Source organism: Podarcis tiliguerta (genome assembly GCF_965153285.1).
Source record: "Podarcis tiliguerta genome assembly, chromosome: 1".
Taxonomy (NCBI): domain Eukaryota; kingdom Metazoa; phylum Chordata; class Lepidosauria; order Squamata; family Lacertidae; genus Podarcis; species Podarcis tiliguerta.
Genome location: NC_139534.1, coordinates 131123195 through 131144701, shown reverse-complemented (window position 1 = coordinate 131144701; position 21507 = coordinate 131123195). Strand labels below are relative to the sequence as shown.

Sequence of the window (21507 nt, the reverse complement as noted above, 5' to 3'; positions counted from 1 at the left end):
GTGTTATGGTCGGGTGCGTGTTATAGAGCGAAAAATACGGTAATTAATTAACCAAATTAATGCCGAGTGACTACAAACAAACAATACCACCTACATTCTCTTCCAAAATAGAAGATGAAAAATGTAGTGGGGAGTGGAACTAGTGGCTTTCCACATATTGTTGGTCTCTCGGCTCTCGTCAGTCTCAACCAGCATGGCCAATAGTCAGGATATTGGGAGCTGGGGGGTCCCTGCATCAACTGGAGCAGGGCAGTCCAACCTCTCAGACCAAGCGGGCTGCAAAAGTACTTCGACATAGAACCTGCATGCCACTTAAATTTCCACATTGTAAGTTTAAGTGTTCACAATATAGGTAATAATTAATATAAATATATTTAATTAAATATAATTAAGTGCACAATTAATAGATTTAATACCCTAAAATAGCATGACGTACAAAGTAATGTCTGTTCCATGCTATCCCGAACCCCAAGCTACTACAGCTGGACAGAATCCTGCCAACACTGCTTGCGTTTCATTTCATTTTCTCTTTCCTTCCCTTCAGTACTGTGGTAGGGGAAAGAGAGCATGCCCTGCTCTGTTATCTATTAGTGGCAGATGGAAGGGGTTGAATCATAGAATCATAGAGTTGGAAGAGACCACAAGGGTCATCGAGTCCAACCCCCTGCCAAGCAGGAAACACCATCAGAGCACTCCTGACATATGGCTGTCAAGCCTCTGCTTAAAGACGTCCAAAGAAGGAGACTCCACCACACTCCTTGGCAGCAAATTCCACTGGGTTGATCAGAGCGGTCTTGACAGAACACCCCCCCTCCTACTCTGGGGTAAAGGGCTGAGAGGGCAGCTGTGCCATCATAATGTGTGCGCATAGACAGGACAGGCTGTACCCACAGTAGCTCTACTCCTCCTCGAGTGGAGAAGGAACCAAGCAGTGGTTCAAGAGGGGCTTAAGGCAACCCCAAACCATCTCAGGGCTCAGCCCTGGAACAACTTCTTTCCAGTGGCATACGAAAGTGGGCTGCTTAAGCACACCGAGAACTCCTTTCCCTTACCACCTGATAAGTAACCCCACACAGAGGGGTGGAGGCTGCCAAGTTCACAGGGTGGGGCTTCCAGGGAGTCTTGTGGCTCCAAAGCCTTTGAGAGAAAACATGAGCGCTCTGGACTGGCAAGCGAGTCCCATCCACAGAGAAGGAGCTCTCACACTGCATTCTGTTGGCTCCTTGTCTTTGCTGAGAAGTGCATTCAGCAGGCGCACCAATTCACTGAAGAGAGAGACCCACCTTGCTTTTCCCTCCCTCATGTGGAAAATCCCTCCATGGTTTTTTGTTCCTTCCCTTGCCTCCAAGTTTGTCTGCCAATGCCGGAGACCCCGCGTTCCGCTGCATCAGATACCGTAGCTGCCACTGAGGCAGGCAACCAAGGCTTTGACTGAAATAGGCAGTGTGTGAACCGACACAAGGTAGACTGTGGGTGGTGTTGGCGGCAAAGCAGCAGCGGGGGCTGAGAAGAAGAGCGACCTCCAGGACACATGCTTCAGTATGGAAAACACAGATATATAAACTAATCACCAAATGGCACCTTAAGCCTAGATTACAGTTGCCACAACAGGCTGTCTAGTTGCCAGTCTCCTCCCCACTGAGAGGGTTGTTGTTCATTTCTATACTGCTTTATATTTTAAAGAAGAATCTCAACACAGTTCACAACACATCAAAACATCAAATAAAACAATCTAGAATAAAACTGACAAGAAATCTCCACAGATTGGCCAGCACGCTGTCGTGCACCAGTGTCTTGGTGCTGGGGCATATGGGGCGTGCATGGCAGCAGAAAACGCAGCTGCACCCCAGCCAAAAGGTGGAGATGTCAGTCGCCAATCCTGGCAACAAGACATATTCACATATTCCCTAGAGCCCAGGGAATTCGGAACACTGGCAGGCTTTATTACCGCAGTGGTTGCAAAATTTGCCTTGGCTGCAAGTAAGTTGAGAGCTAGGCACCAAGACAAGTATCATAAGGGTGTGTGTGAGAAGTGGAGTGCTTAACTTATGCGGTCTTTCTCCAACAACTACTTCTGTATATTTCTTCTAATTATTGACATTGTTTTCAAGAGCCACCAAAAAAGGCCTTGCAAGTCACATGTAGCCCATAGGCCATGTGTTGGACCACCCTGACCATACGATTGTGTGTCTGCCCTGCTAATTTTGCATTCTCCAACCCACCCATTTTCAGGACCAAAGTACAAGCATTCCGAACTCTTAAAAAAAATCCAAAGTTAATTCTTATCTCGTGTGTCTCCTATTTATGACTCTTCCATTTGCTGTGCTTGATAACATTTTCTCTTAAGGAATGTGTGTCTCCTTCAAGTATCCCTACTTGGAACATTTTCTTCTAACTTCATTTGAGTCAGCATGACTACTTGTGATCAAGCTATGAGCTTCGGAGAGAGTAGAATGAAATGTAAATCAGCACTGTTTTGTTGGATGGGTGGTTGGATATCATAGAATGGAATGACTGGGGCTGCTACTTGCATTCCTAAAGGCATAGTTAGCATCTGTTATTATGGTCTGGAAATGCACCCATACTACTTTGTGTGTCAAATGCCTCTTAAAATAAAAACCCAGCGAACAAAAACTAGGCATTCTAATGCAATAAATTATGTTTGGTGTGTATTAGAGTATTTGGCCTTGTAAGGTATGTCACTATTTGCCTCATATTGCAAATGGAAGGATGAGAGGTTTGTTTATGGCCATCTAATGAACTCATACCAAAGGCAAGATTAGAACTATAGACTTCCTGGTTCATGAACCAGCCTCTGCGACTATGCAACAGTTGAAGTTGGTTCTGTGCTCTTCAGTGCCTTGAAATAAGGCATTCAGATGCCTCATTTAGCCATCCAGTTGAGACTTTCCGGTTGCCTTTTCCCACTGAAAATTTGCAGTCCTCTGGCTCAAAGAAAAGTTTATAAAGATCGCTTGCGCTTTTAAATGGAAGCATTTCATTAATGATTTTTAAGTAGCAGAACTTAAAGGGAGCTTATGAGTGTTGGAGACTGTTGTTTTCTTTTGGGTTGAAATTCGGTTGCCCATGGGTACAGAAACGGGGGCATTCTGTATTGCAGTTGGGTATTGGAAAAGCTAATGCATGAAAACTCCTCTAGATATGGAAGTCTACACTATCTTGAGCTGGAACTGGGAGAGACAAACCATGAAGCTTGGCTTGGAATTACATGTGAACCAACATTCACGGTTTGTTTATCTCCATGCAAGCTGATTAGTAGAAGCCAAGGCTTAGTACAGTACTTGTTTTTCATTTGGGACAAACTAGGAATGTTGGCCTCACATAAAGCTAGGTCAAGTCTTGTGGTTTGTTTCTCCAAGCACTGGACAAGACAGAGTGAAGTGTAGTATACATTTGAGTAGTATGTACCAGCATTCAGCTCACTTACAGTAAGCAGTGGTTTCCTTTCTACTGTGGCTTACTATAAGATACGTTCCAGTCCAATGTCTGTTACGTCTGTACAGAATGCTTGGAAATGGTGAATTTAGAAGTTTGTATTTGTTTTAGATCAAACTGCTCTTGAGGACAGCAATCTGGAATCTGCCACATACATCTAAACCTGAAGCAGCAGAAGTGCTGGTGATGCAGAAAGCTTGTTTCAGTGCCAAGACCATTCCTCCACCCTCAGTGTTTTTCAGAGAAGCAGAAGTTTGGCCCACAGTTCATCATAGTCATTTGACAGAATTCTCTGAGAGCAGCCAAGCCTCGTTGCAAGCTGCATGCTTTTCTATATTTGGTTTTGTTTAATTTGATGGTAGAGTATCCTGGCTGCCACTCCTGATGTCCAGCTATATTGCACCAACAGAACTTGCTTCTCTTTCTCTTTAAAGAATTTGTTGTTTTTATGATGTCAGTGCTTTGATGTCTTTAGAACCAACTGTGCCTTCCCTTTTCCTCTCTGCCCAAGTTAAGCTTTTCAGAAAGATCATGTGTTTCTCAATAATTCTCAAAATGTTTTCTTGTTAGGAAGTAGAATCTTAAGTGCTTTATATTCCTTATGACCTTTAATTTAGCTGCTGTGGTGGTGTAACGCCTTCACTGTGTCCCTTTAAACAGTTTCTTGTTCTGTGTGTAGATAAGCCCTTCCTCTCTTATCATAGAGCACTTCTTACTTTAAATTTGAAGAGGATTCTGATGTTCCTAAGCCAGAGGCTTTTGACCTTTTTGAGTCCAGGCGGGGCTTGTAGCCAGGGCTGCTGCAACAAACAGCCATGCAAGCCTTTGGGAGGCAGAGACATGAGAGGGCATCAGAGGAGGGAGGGAAGGAAAGGTGTACAGAGGCCAGTGTTGCCTGCGGCATCCCTGACCATCCTTCAAGGCACCCCAGGGTGCCACAGCACACAGGTTGAAAACCACTGTCCTAAGCCTTTAATTAGCTCTGAGCCAGGGTTGCATGCACTTGGTTAAAACTCATTGAAAGGTAATTCGAAATCTGCATTGGCCAAAGAAAGGTTCTGTGGGTTGTAGGGGCGGTTTTCATCCTTTCCCATAATTCCAATTTTGCTAACTAAGACAGGAGCAAGAAGCCTTGGAAGGCATCAACTACTAGAAATCCTGTTTGGCCAGCTTTCATCAAATGCTCCCATACATTTTCAAGTACCCATCATGGATAGAAACTTTTTATCCTAATGAAAGCTGAAATTTTCAGGACGTTGGATTATGTGCCCAACGTGGAATTGTGGTATACACTCAGTGCTGCCCTTAGAATGCTACCATTACTAGCCAGTTCCCTGGTAGTTCCCTCACATAGCTCAGCTGTGCTCTGCAGTGCCCCGTCCTGCTGGATGGAATTCAAAAATAAAAAATAAATAATCAGTAGCATTTAGTTATCACTCTGTAGAAGTAACAGCTTATGACTCTGTAGCCAAAGAAATACTTCAGTAAGCTGTATAGACTGAATTCGCTTGATTTTTCTGTTTGTTTCCTAATCTTTTTATCTTTGGTATCCTAGACGTCAAGAAAGATTGGTCCGACCACGCCCTGTGGTGGGAAAAGAAGAGAACGTGGCTCCTTAAAACTCACTGGACCTTGGATAAGTATGGAATACAGGCAGACGCCAAACTACAGTTTACTCCTCAGCACAAACTCCTCCGACTTCAGCTCCCCAACATGAAGTACGTGAAGGTGAAAGTGAACTTTTCTGACCGAGTCTTCAAAGCTGTGTCTGACATCTGCAAGACCTTCAGTGAGTATCTGCTGGTTATGGAGCCAAATGTTGCCTCTCCATGTGTCAAGCAGCTTGCGGCAGTCGTTCTTGATACCTGTTCCGTAATGCGATAGTTAGCTGAAGCATCAGCTTTCTAGCAAATGCAGATTAGCCTGCTTCCTCTGGATTGATTCTTCAACTTCCTAAGGGTTTATTGTTGCACATGGCCCTTGTGAAAATAGGAAAGAAAAACTTTTGGCTGGTGGAAGTAGTAAAATACCAGTCAGACAGTGGGAATCTGCCAGTTATGCACAAATATATTTACTACTTGAGGAATTTATACCGCACAGATTAATAAAATTCCCAGAGCAGCATACAACACATTTAAAACATACAAATTAAAACCATGCAGAAATATAGCAAAGAAAAAAGTAAAATCATTGGGAGCAGCACAAAAAAACAAATCCAGCCAAGGTCAGATATATATATATATTAAAACTCCTTGCCTTTAACCAGTAGGCACCAGGTGAGGCTCCCTTGAGAGAGCATTCCACAGGGCAGTTCCACTAAGAAGGGCTTCTCCCAGGGTAGCCCCCTGGCAAACATATGAACATGGAACAGGAACCCTTGAGGATCTTGGTTGTGAGGGCAGGTACATGTGGAGACAGGTGGTGCATCAGGATCCTACAAAGATCTGAGATAGTGGAGCGGACTGATGTCATGGGTACTGCTGGTTCAAAGACACTAAAGAAGGGGAAAGCAGTGTTATTTCCCCTATGCAGCTTGTACAATGAAGGAACATTGTGGCAGGCAAACAGTTCCATGCTCTCCAGACATTCCTCTTCCTCTTGGCTTCCTTATGGTACAGCCCCAGACACTTGGAGATTGTTATACAATTTAAAATAGAGTTTACTGGGGGTTTGTGTCCTTGAAATTGTGGTTTAATATGTGGATTTTTCATTGGCTTGGTAAAGGAATGTTCATCCTGTCAGCATCCCATTGAAATCTGGCAAACACGTCTGGTTTCTTGTTTTGTTTAAATGGTTTTGATATACTTGTGGATGATATCTCCCATCGGCTGGAGCTCAGTTGGCTCCTTAGTTTCCAAGGAGTCGGAGGAGCTTAAATGGAATGGCAGAGGCTTGAGGAAAACTCCTGTGTAGAGGCTAAATCAGCCTCCACAAGGAACAGGGCCTTCTCGGTGGCCATTCCCTAGACCTTTCTCACAAGAGAGTTGCGTTAGGCTTTGTCCAGAAAGATTGCAGCGATGGGGTGGAAGATCATTCTTTTTTAGAAAGGTGTCTTATAAAAAATATTCCATGATTTGGAGTATAAAAGTTGCTGTAAGTTCTTTGAAAGACATAAAACATGCTAATAGTTTTATGTTAATAGATGATAATAGTGCATTCCATAATGGACTTGCCTTCATTGGAGGTTTTTAAACAGAGGTTGGATGACCAGCTGTCAGGGATTATTTAGCGTGATTTCTGCATTGCAGGGGGTTGGATTAGATGACCTGTTGGCGATCCCTTCCAGTGCTACCATTCTAAGATTCTCTGTAAGTTGGAACGGTGTTATATTAGGCACATAATTATGTGTATGTGGCATTAGGAGAGTGGTACATGTTGTACTCCTTCTGGGGTAGTTTGTAGAGTGACTGCGGCAACCTAGGCAGATGGACAGCGTTGGTTAGAGCATGATGATGATAATGCCAAAATTGCAGGTTTGATCCCTGTGTGAAACAGCTGCATAGTCCTGCATTGCTGGGGTTGAACTAGATGATCCTCAGGGTCCCTTCTAATTCTATGAGTCAATGGTGATGATGATTTGTCCACCTTTGGTCCCCACCCTGCACTCTGCTCTCACCTGTGGCTCCAAGAAGCTGTCAGTGGGCTGTCACTAGGAAACTGCTGGCCACCTAAACCAGGGGAGGGTAGCCTATGGGTCTCAAATCCTCAGTGAATTAGGGACTTCTGCTGCATGCGAAGACAGGCTCTAGTGGATGACACCAATAGTGGGATCAGTGGTCAAGAAGGTGGTTTCTGTACATGCTGTAGAGGGGAGGGGGGGCACATGGGGCTCATCAGCCTGAGAAGGTAGCCCATTAAGGAGAAGGTCAACTCTGATCCTAAACCTACAGTGGCTTGCTGTTATCTTCGGAAGAAGAAAAAAGCTAAGGTAGATAATCCCGAGTGGAGCCCATAAGCCAAGTTGGTGCCAAACATATTGCTCTGCTTTGCTTTGGACCACATCATCATGGCTGAGCGTGGGGTCTTGATGTCTGGGCAGCCCAGGACATCCATACACACTTTGGTGCTGTTAACACAGTGGTTTGACTTCACCTCTGGAGGTGCACTCCATTGTCTCAGTACAGACGGTTGCCAGCAACAATTATATAAATCGAAAGTGAATTGATAGGGCACCTTTCCCTAAACTAATAGTAGTCATTGTGGTTCCCGCCATGCTAGCTGGGGCTGTTGGAAGTCCAACAACATCTGGAGGACACTGTGTTAACTACCACTGTTTTAGTTTGGACCCTGAGATAGAACATTTTGTGAATCTTTGTACTTTTGTCCATTTACTGTATTTATTTTTCCTGATTTGAACTATAAAATTGTGGTTTTCTTGAGTCAAAATGAGAGTACCCCTAAACTTTTTTTAGGAAAAAAGCACTGCCTGTATCCTTTGCATTTTAGATTGAAAAAATCCCCTTATTTGAAGGTACTGGAAGATTTGGAGCTGGTCATAAGATGTACTGACACTAAAGGCAGATTATGAGGATGCTGTGTTTATAAGAAAAATGGCTATCAAAAGGCCATTCTTTTCCCATAGATCAAAGCTGCCCAACTTGTTGTCCAAGTTCAAATCTTTTTGACTCAGAGTTCAAGCTAAAGCTGCCTTAGCTCTTTAATGTTGCTTGCCTTTGTTCTTTTTTGTTGTGCTGGTTTTGGTGACATCATTGTTGATTTGATTTGTCTCTTTTATTGGATGGTGTGTGTGTATTATGAATATTGTGTATTGGATGGTGTGTATTATGAATATTGGGGAATATAAATATTACAAGTTTAATTTAAAAGATTTATACCCTGCCTTTAACTGGAATGATAAGGCAGTTTACAACAGATGTTAATAATATAATATGAAATCTGATTCATAACACACATGTGCATGCACACATATGAAAATGTCATAAGAAGAGGCTCACTGGATCAGACCAAAGGTCCAGCTAGTTGAGGCCAGTTTGTGTTCTTAACACTGTGCTAAATATGTGGGTGTTTAGGTCAGTCACACACTTCCTCAGCTACAATTTATTCTAAAAGAACCTGCCCTTCATCCAGGTTTTGCTTTTTAAAAAGCTATTGAGAGTGCCTTAGTACCAAACTAGATGTGAATTAGCATGCAAGGGTGAGCTTTTAATCAGGATTGCAGTATGTGAGATTGAGAGTGGAATCCTTCCTTCCCCAGTTGCAATCTCATTGAAAATCTCCCCCCCCCCCCCAGGAAAAGAGCTCCCATTGATACCAGTGAAAATCTCACACCCCTCCCTGCTTTTAAATTAACAACAACCACAACAATGCCCATAAATACTTTCTAATTATGTGTTTCACATCCTCGCATCTAGTTTGGCCCTCTGTCTTGCTACAGAAGCTGTGCTGATCAATTACAAGTTACATACTGTTGAATTCTTATTTTACTATGTCAAATTTCTACTTTGGATTACTTGTCAAAAGCAAAACACCATTTGTGCCTCATGTCTAATAACCTTTACCAGCACGCCCATCCATGTGAGTGCTAGGATCTCTGTTGAACCATAAAGTGGGAGCATCCTTAATCAAACAAGCTTCTGTTTATATGTTGAGAGAGAGGATCCTTACCTACTCAGTGCTGCAGGGAAAAGAGGGCATGGGGAAGAGAGCATGAATACAAGTGGGCAACCTGTGGCCCACATGCAGCCCTGAGGCTTTATTTGTAGCCCATTGTTGTTGTTGTTTAGTCATTTAGTCGTGTCCGACTCTTCGTGACCCCCTGGACCAGAGCGCGCCAGGCCCTCCTGTCTTCCACTGCCTCCCGCAGTTTGGTCAGACTCATGTTTGTATCTTCGAGAACACTGTCCAACCATCTCGTCCTCTGTCGTCCCCTTCTCCTTGTGCCCTCCATCTTTCCCATCAGGGTCTTTTCTAGGGAGGCTTCTCTTCTCATGAGGTGGCCAAAGTCTTGGAGCCTATTGATTTAATTGGCTATTGGAATTTGCTCCCCCTCTACTTTATTAGTAAGATAAGAGTTGCAGATAAGAGTTTGAATATGCAAAGGGAAAGATTTCTGAGTTCGCCCAACCCTGCCCATAGCATTGTTTTTCAGTCAAACATTTTGATGTAGTGTTAACAGACCACAGCAACACTTAACTTTGTTAATTCTGTGCGTAGTGTCTTCTGAGAGATGTTGGTTTCAGTATTGTCCAGCCTTATTTAAATAAAGGCCAGTTCTGAAGTGAAAACTAAGTCAGAGTTTGCAACCGGAATCTTGCAACTTGAGCTTTGTTGTAATCAATCTTTTTTTTTTGCTTTTAAAATAAAAATGGATAACTCTTGGCTGACCTATTTCTGTCAAGAGGCAGGAAGTGAGCCACTGTAAGCAAACGTATTATAGCATCAAAGTGATAGCCACAAATTGGAGAATTAATTTAAAAGCATGTAGTGTTATTGATGATTGATTTTAAAATATCCTTCCAATTCACATTATATCATTTTCCATAATGATTCTGAAAGCTGGGGCAGATAACAAGCATAAACCATTGATGTACAACAAAATTGCACTTTATTAAAATGCTTCCTTTAAAAACTACAACAACCCTAGCCACACTGAGTCTAGAAAGCCAGATCAAAAGGAGGTCTTACTACTCTCCCGAAAAGTGTGCTTGCAGACTTAGCAGGTGGGAATCCACAAAGTATCCACAAAGTTCTTTCGGGGAGGAGGGAGAAATAGAGGGGAGCAGTCAACAAGATCATTAAGAAGACTGCCTCAAAAGTATGTTGGGCCTAACCCTGTCCACATGCTGAGATAATATTATGAGGCTGTTCTCTGGATATCCTGTCTTTGGGAATGAGGCAGGTGGTGACTGAAGAGCTTTGGCTTTTTAATTGGTGTTTGATTGGAACTGCTTTAGGCTACTCTGGTGTGTTTGGTCATTTGTGTCTGCATACAGTGAACCCTCCGGATACAAATTAAATTTGTTCCGGGGGTCCATACTTAACCTGAAAAGTTTGTAACTGGAGGCGTCACTTCTGCGCACACACACAGCGCGATAGAGCGCTTCTGCGCATGCGTGCGCAGCAAAACCCAGAAGTATACACTTCCGGGTTTGCCGCGTTCACAACCCAAAAGTACGCATCCAGAGCGGTATGTAACTCGAGGGTTCACTGTATATGTTGTGATATGTTGTGGAAGTCTTGACTGAGTGTTTTTAAATTGCTTAATGTGCTATGTGCCTTAAGATCATCATGTTATAATTCCATACAGCACAGTGGTACCTCGGTTTACAAACGCTTCGGGTTACAAACTCTGCTAACCTGGAAGAAGTACCTCGGGTTAAGAACTTTGCCCCAGGATGAGAACAGAAAAATCGTGCGGCGGTGACAGAAGGCCCCATTAGCAAAAGCGCGCCTCAGGTTAAGAACGGTTTCAGGTTAAGAATGGACCTCCAGAACGAATTAAGTTCATAACCCAAGGTACCACTGTACTTAAATTTGAGCAGAGGTACAGAGCCTTCATCTCCCCACCCCTGATGTAAACACAGAAAAAGAATTTCATTCTCAAGGGAAAAGTGAAGTCTGTGTCTGTGGCATTTTGTGCGATCTTAAACATTTTAGACTTCTCTTGAGCTTAGCATATTATTTCTCCAGCAATCCTTACAGCAGCCATGAGAATATGTATTGAACTCTTATTCAAAAGTGTGTGTTTGGTGTAATTATTGCGGTGTTAATGGATTTGGATGATGGGACTGAGGCAGGGAGCTGGGGGCTTGCCTCAAGACATCTAGCAAATTTTACAGCCGAAGCAAAAATTGCTCCAGGACTTTCTGTTTCACAACTCAGCCTCTTAGCCCCTGCCGGACAGTAGCTCTTCTGTAAGTGAGAGTTAATTTCCTGTATGCTCTGATATACAACTTTGCTGAACTTTGTAATGTCTTTTTCCAGATGTGATCTGTCTTTCCCTCCCCCACTCAAAAAGAAACCCTGTGGTGATTCTCTCCCCCCCACCCCTTGTCTCAATGCAGCTTGCATAGAAAAGAACTAGAGGAAACACTGGCTAGTAGTTTCCCACTGGGATTAAATTTCTCTGTGCTCCCACCCCTTCACAGGATAGGCTCTTCCCCACCCCCACTCCTCCCCTCTCCCCTCGGGAGCAGAAGAAAAACAGAAAACTTAAAATTCTCAGCATGTTCCTTTATAATGGGGCTGTGATAGCCGTGTCGTAAATAGTGTTTATTTTCATTATCGTCTTGTTTGTCTGACTACTTAATACTTGTGGTAGAATGTCTTGTGTACAATTTTCCTTTTAATTCTGATGGCAGGGAAAACGCAACCTAAATTTGATGAAACTTAATGAAAGGAGAGACTTTCTATTTTTAACAACTACATTACTGGATGAATCATGCCGAGGGGGTGGTGTGTACATGTCACATCTTCCATGTTTGTCTCTGTGTGCTTTTCTGCTCTCCCTTTTACTATTAGAGTAAAATAGCGTCCCTCTTCAGCTGAATTCTTAAATAAATTTCTTAACGTTTGCTAGATGAGTGGATTTTTTCATAATGGGCAGTGTAGCAGCTATTTAACAAAATATTTTTGTTCGTTCTTTGATTCTTACAAGTAGATTTATTGGGATTCCGTGATAAAGTGTTGTTTAGTCCTTTAGTTGTGTCCGACTCTTCGTGACCCCCTGGACCACAGCACGCCAGGCACTTCTGTCTTCCACTGCCTCCCGCAGTTTGGTCAAACTCATGCTGGTAGCTTCGAGAACACTGTCTCCCCATCTTGTCCTCTGCCGTCCCCTTCTCCTTGTGCCCTCCATCTTTCCCAACATCAGGGTCTTTCCCAGGGAGTCTTCTCTTCTCCTGAGGGGGCCAAAGTATTGGAGCCTCAGCTTCAGGATCTGTCCTTCCAGTGAGCACTCAGGGCTGATTTCCTTAAGAATGGAGAGGTTTGATCTTCTTGCAGTCCATGGGACTCTCAAGGGTCTCCTCCAGCACCATAATTCAAAAGCATCCATTCTTTGGCGATTAGCCTTCTTTATGGTCCAGCTCTCACTTCCATACATCACTAAGCCACTCCAGTATCCCTGCCAAGAAAACTCCATGGACAAAGACAACAAGTTTTCCATGGCAAAGTACATGCTCCTAACAAAATGCCTGAAGCTGTGTGTGCAAATATACAACTATCATTGTCTTTCTCTCCTACCCCCATCACTGTTACCTTGTGAACTTTTGTTTTCCAGAATCCTCCTGTTTGAGAGGAAAAAGCTGTGTGTAGCCCCTATCCCCCTAGCTCTTTTTTTGTTACAAATCCTGTCACTAAATTCTTCTGGTTACGCTTTCCCCCTGTTACCGGAAAAATCCGAGGGCTCCCTTGGACAAAAAGTAAAGACACCAACCAGAGCAAATTGGAGCAAATCAGCAGCCTGTAGGCTTGGCCTTTATTGTACTGTTGCAGCAGGGTGTTCCCCTCACTCGCAGGAGAGAGGAAAGACCCAGAACAATGGTGTGCAAGACCTTATAAAAACTTTTGAAATTCCCCTCCTCTAGGTCAAGCCCACCCCCAGAAACATCATGCATACATTACAGAAAGGAGGGGTTGAGGGAGGAGTTGTGGTGGTAACCTGAGTGTCTTGTCACCTGGCTGGTTCCTCCTTTCTCCCCTCCCCATGAGTACTTTCCAGGTGACAAAGGGGAGATTGCAGTTTCCTGCCCCCTGAGGGGAAATCCAATCACTGTTCTTTTGTTATAGTCCGTGTTGAATCCACTCCTGTATGCAGTCTGTAGTGTGGTGGATGGGTTTCTGTCTAAGACCATCAGGGTTGGCATAGCAACTGGGCAGGGCTCCTGTGGATGTGCTGGAATGTTCAAGGGATTATGGCTGGCCTGTATCAAACCTTCCCCATTTTGTAGTCCTTCCTTCATGGAGTAAAATAAAAGTGGAACAGTGCAAATCTGATGTATGGTTGATTTTCTATGAATTTATAACAGAAGTGTAGCGTATGTAGTGTGTGAGTGTGAGTGTGTGTGAAGTCTGTACAAACTGAATGATGGGGGGGGGGGGGGGTTCCTGCTACACCCCTCTGGAAATAACTCTTCTACTCTCCTCACCCTCCTGGTTGTGAAAAGGCCTGGATAATGATAGTCTTTAAGGCAGCAGCCTGAGCCACAGTTTCCCCTTGTGCCAGAAGGGAAAGGATGTTTATTCTTAGATAGCTGTGAGAGTTGCAGGACTTCAGAGAATCTGAGTAACTGTGGGACACATGGCTCTCTGGAACCCGTGAGTGAAGAGCTGGGTAAAAATAGGCTGCTAAAATGCTTGACTTTGTGGTGGAAGAGGAATGACTTTCATAGCACTAATAAAGGGAGTGCGTCCATGTCCTCCTTTAATGGATCGCGGCTCTGGTAAAGTAGGGGTGGGTCGGCACAATTATTCTGGCAACAGCTGCCAATGCCATGCATCGTTTGGCTCCCAGTGCACTGCGCAAGGGGGCAGAGAGGGAGAGGCTCGTGTATGCACCATCCTCAAGGCATTTTGGGCACCTTGGAACCAGTCTCCCTTGGCATAGAGCAAGATATCACTTTGCTTGTCATCCGTTATTACTAGGCATAGGGCTCCTGTTTGGCCCAGGCAGCATATCACGCTCTTGGCCTGGGCAACATGTTGCTCTTAAGTGTCAGCACACCCTACTCCCGTCACTGTTTTTGTGTGTAGCGCAGAACGGAGGAAGTCACATGTTGTGCTAGTGCTACTTGAGGCTTATTCTTGAAGACGCAGAACACATAGGGAAATAGAGGATTTGAAAAGCTATGATGGTGTTTATTTGGATTTTTCACACCACCTTAAGAGAGACCTTACTTTGCCTAATATACTGAAATCAATTTATATTTAGTGTTCAATATAAATGTCTTAAGGAACAACAGTATATAAGGCAATTTCATAGGGGAAACCTTAAAGAAAAATATTAAGTGAGCTGCCATTAAAACTTGCAAATTTTCTTCTGAAACTGAGAGAATACATGGCTTTTGGGGGGGGGGATTAGAAACTGTATTGTGTGCCCATTAGGATTTCCTGGGTGTCTGATTAAGAACAGCAGTAAAATGATGCAAAGTAGAAAAAGAATTTGATATGAAACATAGCAGAGAAATCTTGCTCGCAGCGAATTGGGCAGTACTGACCAGGCTGAACTTTGCCACCATACTATCTTTCTTTTAAATGCTTAGGTTTTTGGAAATTCTTGCCTTCTCACACTTCTGTTAAGTGAGCATGTTATGAACGTGTACAATTACAGCTCTTTTTTATGCTCTGTGTTTCTTGAAGGGTAGAGTACAGCATTTTCCTTGTAGCACAGAAGGCTCATATACCAGAACACTGATTGCTTTGTTCATCAATGAAGACTGAAAGTCCAGCTTATCAAGCCTAGACAAAAGCCATTGGTAGCAGTGTTTTTATTAGCAAAGCTCTAGAACCCTGATGTTGGGAAAGATTGAGGGCACAAGGAGAAGGGGACGACAGAGGACGAGATGGTTAGACAGTGTTCTCGAAGCTACCAGCATGAGTTTGACCAAAGTGCAGGAGGCAGTGGAAGACAGGAGTGCCTGGCGTGCTCTGGTCCAGGGGGTCACGAAGAGTCGGACACGACTAAACAACAACAAAGAACCTGAGCATCTGAGACTTAATACTTCTCGGTGTATACAAATTAATAGAGTGGGTGGGGGAGGGGTGGGGAAGAGTAGGATATAATCATTTGATTTCCTCACAAGTCAATCTGTTGACAACATACTAACTGTCCTGTCGCTGTATACATTGTGTTGGTTTGGGCCCAGTTCTCCAATCTGTTAAGGTCATTTTGAATCCCGATTGTGTCTTCCGTGGCATTAGCTATGCCCTCCCAGTTTGGTGTCAACTGCAGATTTGATGGGCACCCTCGCAATTCCTCTGTCCAAGTCGTTTATAAAGACATTGAACAACAACGGGCCCAGGACAGACCCCTGTGGCACCCTACTAATGTAACCTTACTGTACAAAAGTACATCTTATTTTGCTCCATTCCCTTTTGCATCTGGCCCCACCCACCACTGGCTTGCAGCTCGCAGAACGATATTTTACGTTACACATTCAGATGGTGGCCACAGATTTTTTTTAAGGTTATTAAAGCAGAAAGGATGTTCTGGAGAACAGGGTTTGCACCAGAGAAGCATTGACTGTAAAGGATGTTGCCCCCTTTGATTGAGGGTCCTTGGCTTTCAGCACACTTTAGTCAGCTCCTGCTTCCTTGCAGTGGCTTTCCAAAATGCACAGCTTATGTCTACACACAGTGCACACAAATGGCAAAGGAGAATGGTGGAATCGAAACATTAAGGGCTAGGGGGACCATAATGGTTTGGATCAGTCTCTGGTTTGGATGTTACTCGAAACTGCATACACAGGTTTCTACAAATGTTTGGGAGCAAGTTTATCTGCAATAGAAATAATAACATTGGGTTCAGACTTTAGTGACTGTGTTTCAAAAGCGTGGTCAGTCATGGAGTAAATTTGCACCAACACTTCACCTAATTCAAGGGTCATCAACATGGTGCCCTTCGAACGTTGCTGGAGCAACTCTCACCATGTGTGTGCTCACCAAATAACTTGCTCCTCACAGCTTGTGCAAAGCATTTTGGTATGCCTTTTATCTATACAGATAAATTCAGCAACTGTTCTTGGTGAAGATGAAAGTGGCTGCATGGCTAAGGTGTGTGTTCTTGTAAAGGATGTTCTGTCTCTTCAGGTGTTGAAACATAATCTCATTGTGCATCATTGGTATTTTGAATGGGTGGCAGTGAAACAAAGCTAGGCAGTGAGGTAGAAATCATCTCCAAAAGTTGCTATGCACTAGCCTATATGTATGATTGGCGATTCCCCCCCCCTTTTTTTTCCAGGGAGAGGGTCTCAATCAGGACAGAATGTCCTCTGGCATTCAGAAATGCTATTTAAAATTTCCACCCCTATGACTGCCAATAAAATTCTATAAAGAGCTGCTTGGTGCTTCCAGTTGCACATGTTAGGTGACAACTGGCTACATCTTGATAGGCATAAAAAAGCAAGCCTGGGAGGAACAAAAACTCTGCAGAATGGCATAATGCCTGAGCTTTTATATGTTCTGTTAAGTAAAGGGAGGTAATATGAAACTGACTAGGAGATAATTTGAAACAGATATTGTTTCTGCAAAAATCTTTTCAGATTTGGAATATTTTAAAGTAAGGGCGAAGAAGGAGAAAGGTGGGGTTTGCCTGTAAAGTCTACAACATTCATAAACTCTCAACTTCTGACTTGGCTATAGAACAGTATCTGCTGCCTGTGTAGCCAGGTTTTAACTGCCAGTTATTTTGAAATATTGGTAAGTGCAGTGCTGTTGAACAGAACAGTTAGATTGCTTGCAAATTGATAGTCCCTCCGTGAGGCTCAACCTCCATTAACTGTCAGGGGTTCTGTATGGCCAGCATGACATTTAAACTGGATCACTGGTGTGCTACATTGCAGTACTGGCCAGGACATAGCCAAAAGTTCCCTTAAAGTGAAAACAATTCTATTGGCAGTCATGTCCTGTTCCTGTCTGCTTCCTGGAGACAAAAGCATAATTATCTGTTGCCTTTGTTTTAAAACCTTTGCAGATCAGATTAAAGTATCCATTGCAAAGTGGAAAAGATTTGGACAGGGCACAAGTGTAGTTGCTTGCATACTCGTATCGTTACTAGTGAGGACTAAGTGTATCTCTCATTAGTCATGGCTATTAATAAGGATATAGGTGCATTGGTCCCAGAAAAAATAACCTGATATCTATCAGATTAGATGGAATAACTTGTAGCAGCAGCACCTGCTTTATTCTTCTGGCCTGGACAGTACTATATCACCTATTCTCCAAGATCTGATGGGAATTTTCCGGGGAGGGCTTTCTCCCAATACAGCCAGAAACTTGAGTCCTCAATTGTCATGTCTCTTAGATTGTAAGCCATTTTGGGAACCTTTTTGGCTTAGAGAGCAGGGAATCAATGCTTTAAATAAAGTGAGAAGGAGATGGCCTTCATCTGAAAATAACACCTTGAAATGGAACGTTTCAAGAGAGTCCCCTTGTAGCCTAGTATTCAGTCTTCCCAAAGTTGTGTTGCAAAGCTCAATTCTAGCTCCAAAATCTGGAGGCTTTTAAATTATGAGAATGAGTTCTCATCTTCTTTTAGTAGGCTTCTGGATAATGAGAAATATGAATCCTGTGGCTAATTGTTGTTAAGGCCTCAGACTCACAGATGATCCCAGTGGGATTTTCCTGGCAAGTAATCCACACACCTTTCTGTTCCCTGTAGCTTTCCCCTCTCTTTACTTTAGCATGCCTTTTGCTGTGTGTTCCTCAGATAAAAACTTCAAACAGAGGAAAGATAAATCATCAGCCAGTATGGGAAGGAAGTAAAGTTTTATGATATGTCTGTTGGCCTAACTTGCTACTGAAACATACCTCCAATGATCCTTCGAATGGTTTGGCATTTGCAGCTGGAAAGAGTAGGTAATGGAGACTGTTCCCTACAATTCGCCTTCTGAAGAGGTAGTTCAAGGTGTGTAAATGTGCACTACTTTGGCAGTACAGGAAGGTTAAAACACCTCCGTTGGCGTCCTACTTGGGAATGAATGACACAAGCATGTATTTCAAACCACTTTTTGTGAGAGAGGCAGGAGTAGATGCACCTCTTTAGCAAAGTGTGTCTTTCTATAATATCCGTATTTGCTGTTAATGTGTAATGTGTGAAATGGCCTTCAGATCCCCAGGATTTTTCAGTATGTCAAAGGCAAAGTATGTTGTTGTTGGCATCCATCTGTCCTGAGTGACAGTGGAGCAGTGCACCTTTGGAGATGAAGTCAAACCATCGGAGAGTTACTGTGGCTGAAGAGACCAATACAGGAGAGACCTGTTTTGTTGTGGCTGGGGCATAGAAAGACAAAAATGAAGGCACTGAAAGTAATAAGCATACTAATTTTAGCATGTATAACAGAGCCCTGTGTAGAAATGTACTTTCTACGGATTGTCATCTGAAAAAAGTTACGTAATTACAGCTTTGATTTAAGATTTCACTGGTACTAGTATCCATTCCACTTGCCCAAGTTGACTTGTGTTAATTCAGTGTTCTTTCTTTCTTCTGTTTTGTTTTCTCTTTTCTTCTTTATTTTTATTTATATTAGTTTCATTTTTAGTGTATTGTATGGTGAAAAGTTTCAATAAAAATATACCAAGAATTTGAATGTTTCCCATTAAAAATCATTAATTTTAGAACATTTTCCAGCCTCCACATATTGAAAGTAACCTTTTTGTCAACAAAAACCTACATCTGATAGTTATACAGTACATTGTCATTCTTTTGTGACTCATAAGCTTTTTCTTAATCTGATTCCCCCCCCCCCCATGTGTTTCAATTGTTTTAAAACCTATGTAGAAAATTCCTAAAATGTAGCGAGAGCCTTCTCATGTAGATGATCGGGGAGATTATTTTGGCAGGAAACAATTCCACTGCTTGCAAGTCTCTCTTCCCCCTTTTCTCTCTCTCTTACTGTTTTATATTTTTATGTCTTCAGTATGTTGGGACACTTCCAATTAGTCTTGCTTCCCGAAAGCTCATTGGCACTGCAACAGACCCTCCCCAGAAAAAGAGCATTCACAAAGTGCTGTTTCAGCTCTGGAGAGAATGGAAACGCTTGACCTTCATTCAAGTGAATTAAGCATAGGCCAAATGCATAAATTGCCAATAAAACATCCTAAACATGCTTTCTTTCTATATACACTATATAATGATCTCGGTAAAACCGATGAAGGACAAATTAACATCCAGTTCTGATCCAGTTGTGCTCTTCACATTATGTGTAGTCTTCATTTGTGTGAGCACAGATTTTATGCACTATGTGTATAAAATCACATCCTTTTGCATTTGTTAGCCAACTCCCACCCCACTATTCATTTCTCACGTGTATCTTAACAAATCCCCCAAATAATTACTAAGCAGTAGCTCAGTGGCAAAAGACTGAACTATGTTCCATGAAGATCCCACTTAAAATCTCACTTCTCATATAAACTCTGTTAATGTCCATAGCTAAGCTTCTGTCTCCAAGTTGGACTCAAGATTTGAAGACCAGGTCAGTGCAGTAAGGTGAGGCCCTATTACTGAATATCTAATAATAGTTAAAATTATCCAGATCTTAAGAGTAGAATTATCCATGCATTCAGTTAAGAGTAGAATACATGGATAATTCAGTGAAATGTTACCCTTGCTTTTGTGGTAATGTTTGGTATGTAGCTTGTTTGAAATCACCTCTCTCCCTTCAAAGACAGCCTTATTGTTAGTTAAATTGCATAAAACTCTTAACTCTGATGGAAGATCATCTCTCAGATTCCCATAGCAATAAAAATCTAGCGGCAAGTCCTGTCTGAGGTTTCTTTGTTCCTAATGTTGATGTGTGACATCAATATCATTAATGATTCACTGGAGCCAGACAGCGCTGAGAAATATCCCCACATTCAGTTGCATTTCCTTTTTTAAGGGAATTTCTCCAGCCCTAAAGTGGATTTTCCCAACTTTTCAGCTTACATGCTGTCTCTCTCCACCCCCTTTTCATTTCTCTGAAACCACAAGCTTTAGTGTACTGACATGTCACTTAAATTTTAAACACTGAAACACTGTGGGGGGGGGGTTGTTCATTTTTTAAAGAAGTGTTCCATCTTAGAGAATTGTATTTTGTCCTTTGTATAGCTTCATCTGTAATCACTTGGGTTTGATAAATCTAAATAGTCATAATTTGGATGGCCATGCACTTTGTCTCTTGTGTTCTTCATTTCTCCATGTCCTGATGTAACTTATTAAGCATGTTAAAAATGTGCCAAGAAAATCTTTAAATCACTTGGGTTGTGCTTTTGTGTATGTATGTTTTTGCTTATGCTCGGGCAGGAGTCATGATCACAAAGCCTTGTTCTTTAAAGAAACTTAGGAACCATCCTTTGTTCACAAGATCTGTAGCACAATATTTACCATAGGTTGTGAGCGAAAGAAATCTCTCTCTCCAGGAAAGTGCCACATAACTTTAGGTATGAGTAGATTCAGATCAACAAAGCATAGTTTCCTGGGAGCTGTTGTACCATATGTCCTGTGGACTGCCTGGTCTTCCCCAGAAAGGGTAAATCCGAGTCCATTGTCAAGATAACTGCATGAGTTTGAATCACATCTTTTTGCAGTCTTGAAATGCACATACAGTGGTTCCTTGGTTTACAGACGCTTCAGGTTACAGACTCTGCTAACCCAGAAATAGTACCTCGGGTTAAGAACTTTGCTTCAGGATGAGAACAGAAATCGTGCTCAGGCGGCGTGGCGGCAGCAGCAGGAGGCCCCATTAGCTAAAGTGGTACCTCAGGTTAAGAACAGTTTCAGGTTAAGAACGGTCTTCCAGAACGAATTAAGTTCTTAACCCAAGGTACCACTGTACTCTCTAGTGACTTCAGTAGGACATCTTTGCCTGTTGCACAGAGTTCCCTCCCCTCCTTTCAAGGAGGTAGGAGAGACCCAGAACAATGGTGTGCAGAAATTTGGGAGTGGTGTTTCTCTCCTATCTGCCAGGATACCTGATAATGCCTTAAGGTAAAGGTAAAGGGACCCCTGACCATTAGGTCCAGTCGTGACCGACTCTGAGGTTACGGCGTTCATCTCACTTTATTGGCCAAGGGAGCCGGCGTACAGCTTCCGGGTCTTGTGGCCAGCATGACTAAGCCGCTTCTGCGAACCAGAGCAGCCCACAGAAATGCCGTTTACTTTCCCACCAGAGCGGTACCTATTTATCTACTTGTACATTGACATGCTTTTGAACTGCTAGGTTGTCAGGAGCAGGGACCGAGCAATGGGAGCTCACCCCATCGCAGGGATTCGAACCAAGTCCTAGGCTCTGTGGTTTAACCCACAGCGCCACCCGCGTCCCTTAATGCCTTACTTGAGTGCATTTTCTGGGTAGCCTGGCCATTCCTTTGAAATACTTTAGTTCCCAAATCTCT

General features: G+C 42.9%; 1 protein-coding gene across 5 annotated transcripts in view; it reads left to right on the top strand.

Moving 5' to 3' along the window:
* Positions 1 to 21507, top strand: part of FERMT2 (FERM domain containing kindlin 2) — an 86204-nt gene that overhangs the window by 13470 nt on the left and 51227 nt on the right. For all 5 annotated transcript variants that reach the window (XM_083436456.1, XM_083436455.1, XM_083436454.1 and 2 more), the window contains exon 3: positions 5012 to 5245. In XM_083436456.1, coding sequence (XP_083292582.1) covers positions 5012 to 5245 — 234 coding nt within the window. The remainder of the gene's footprint in view (positions 1 to 5011; positions 5246 to 21507) is intronic.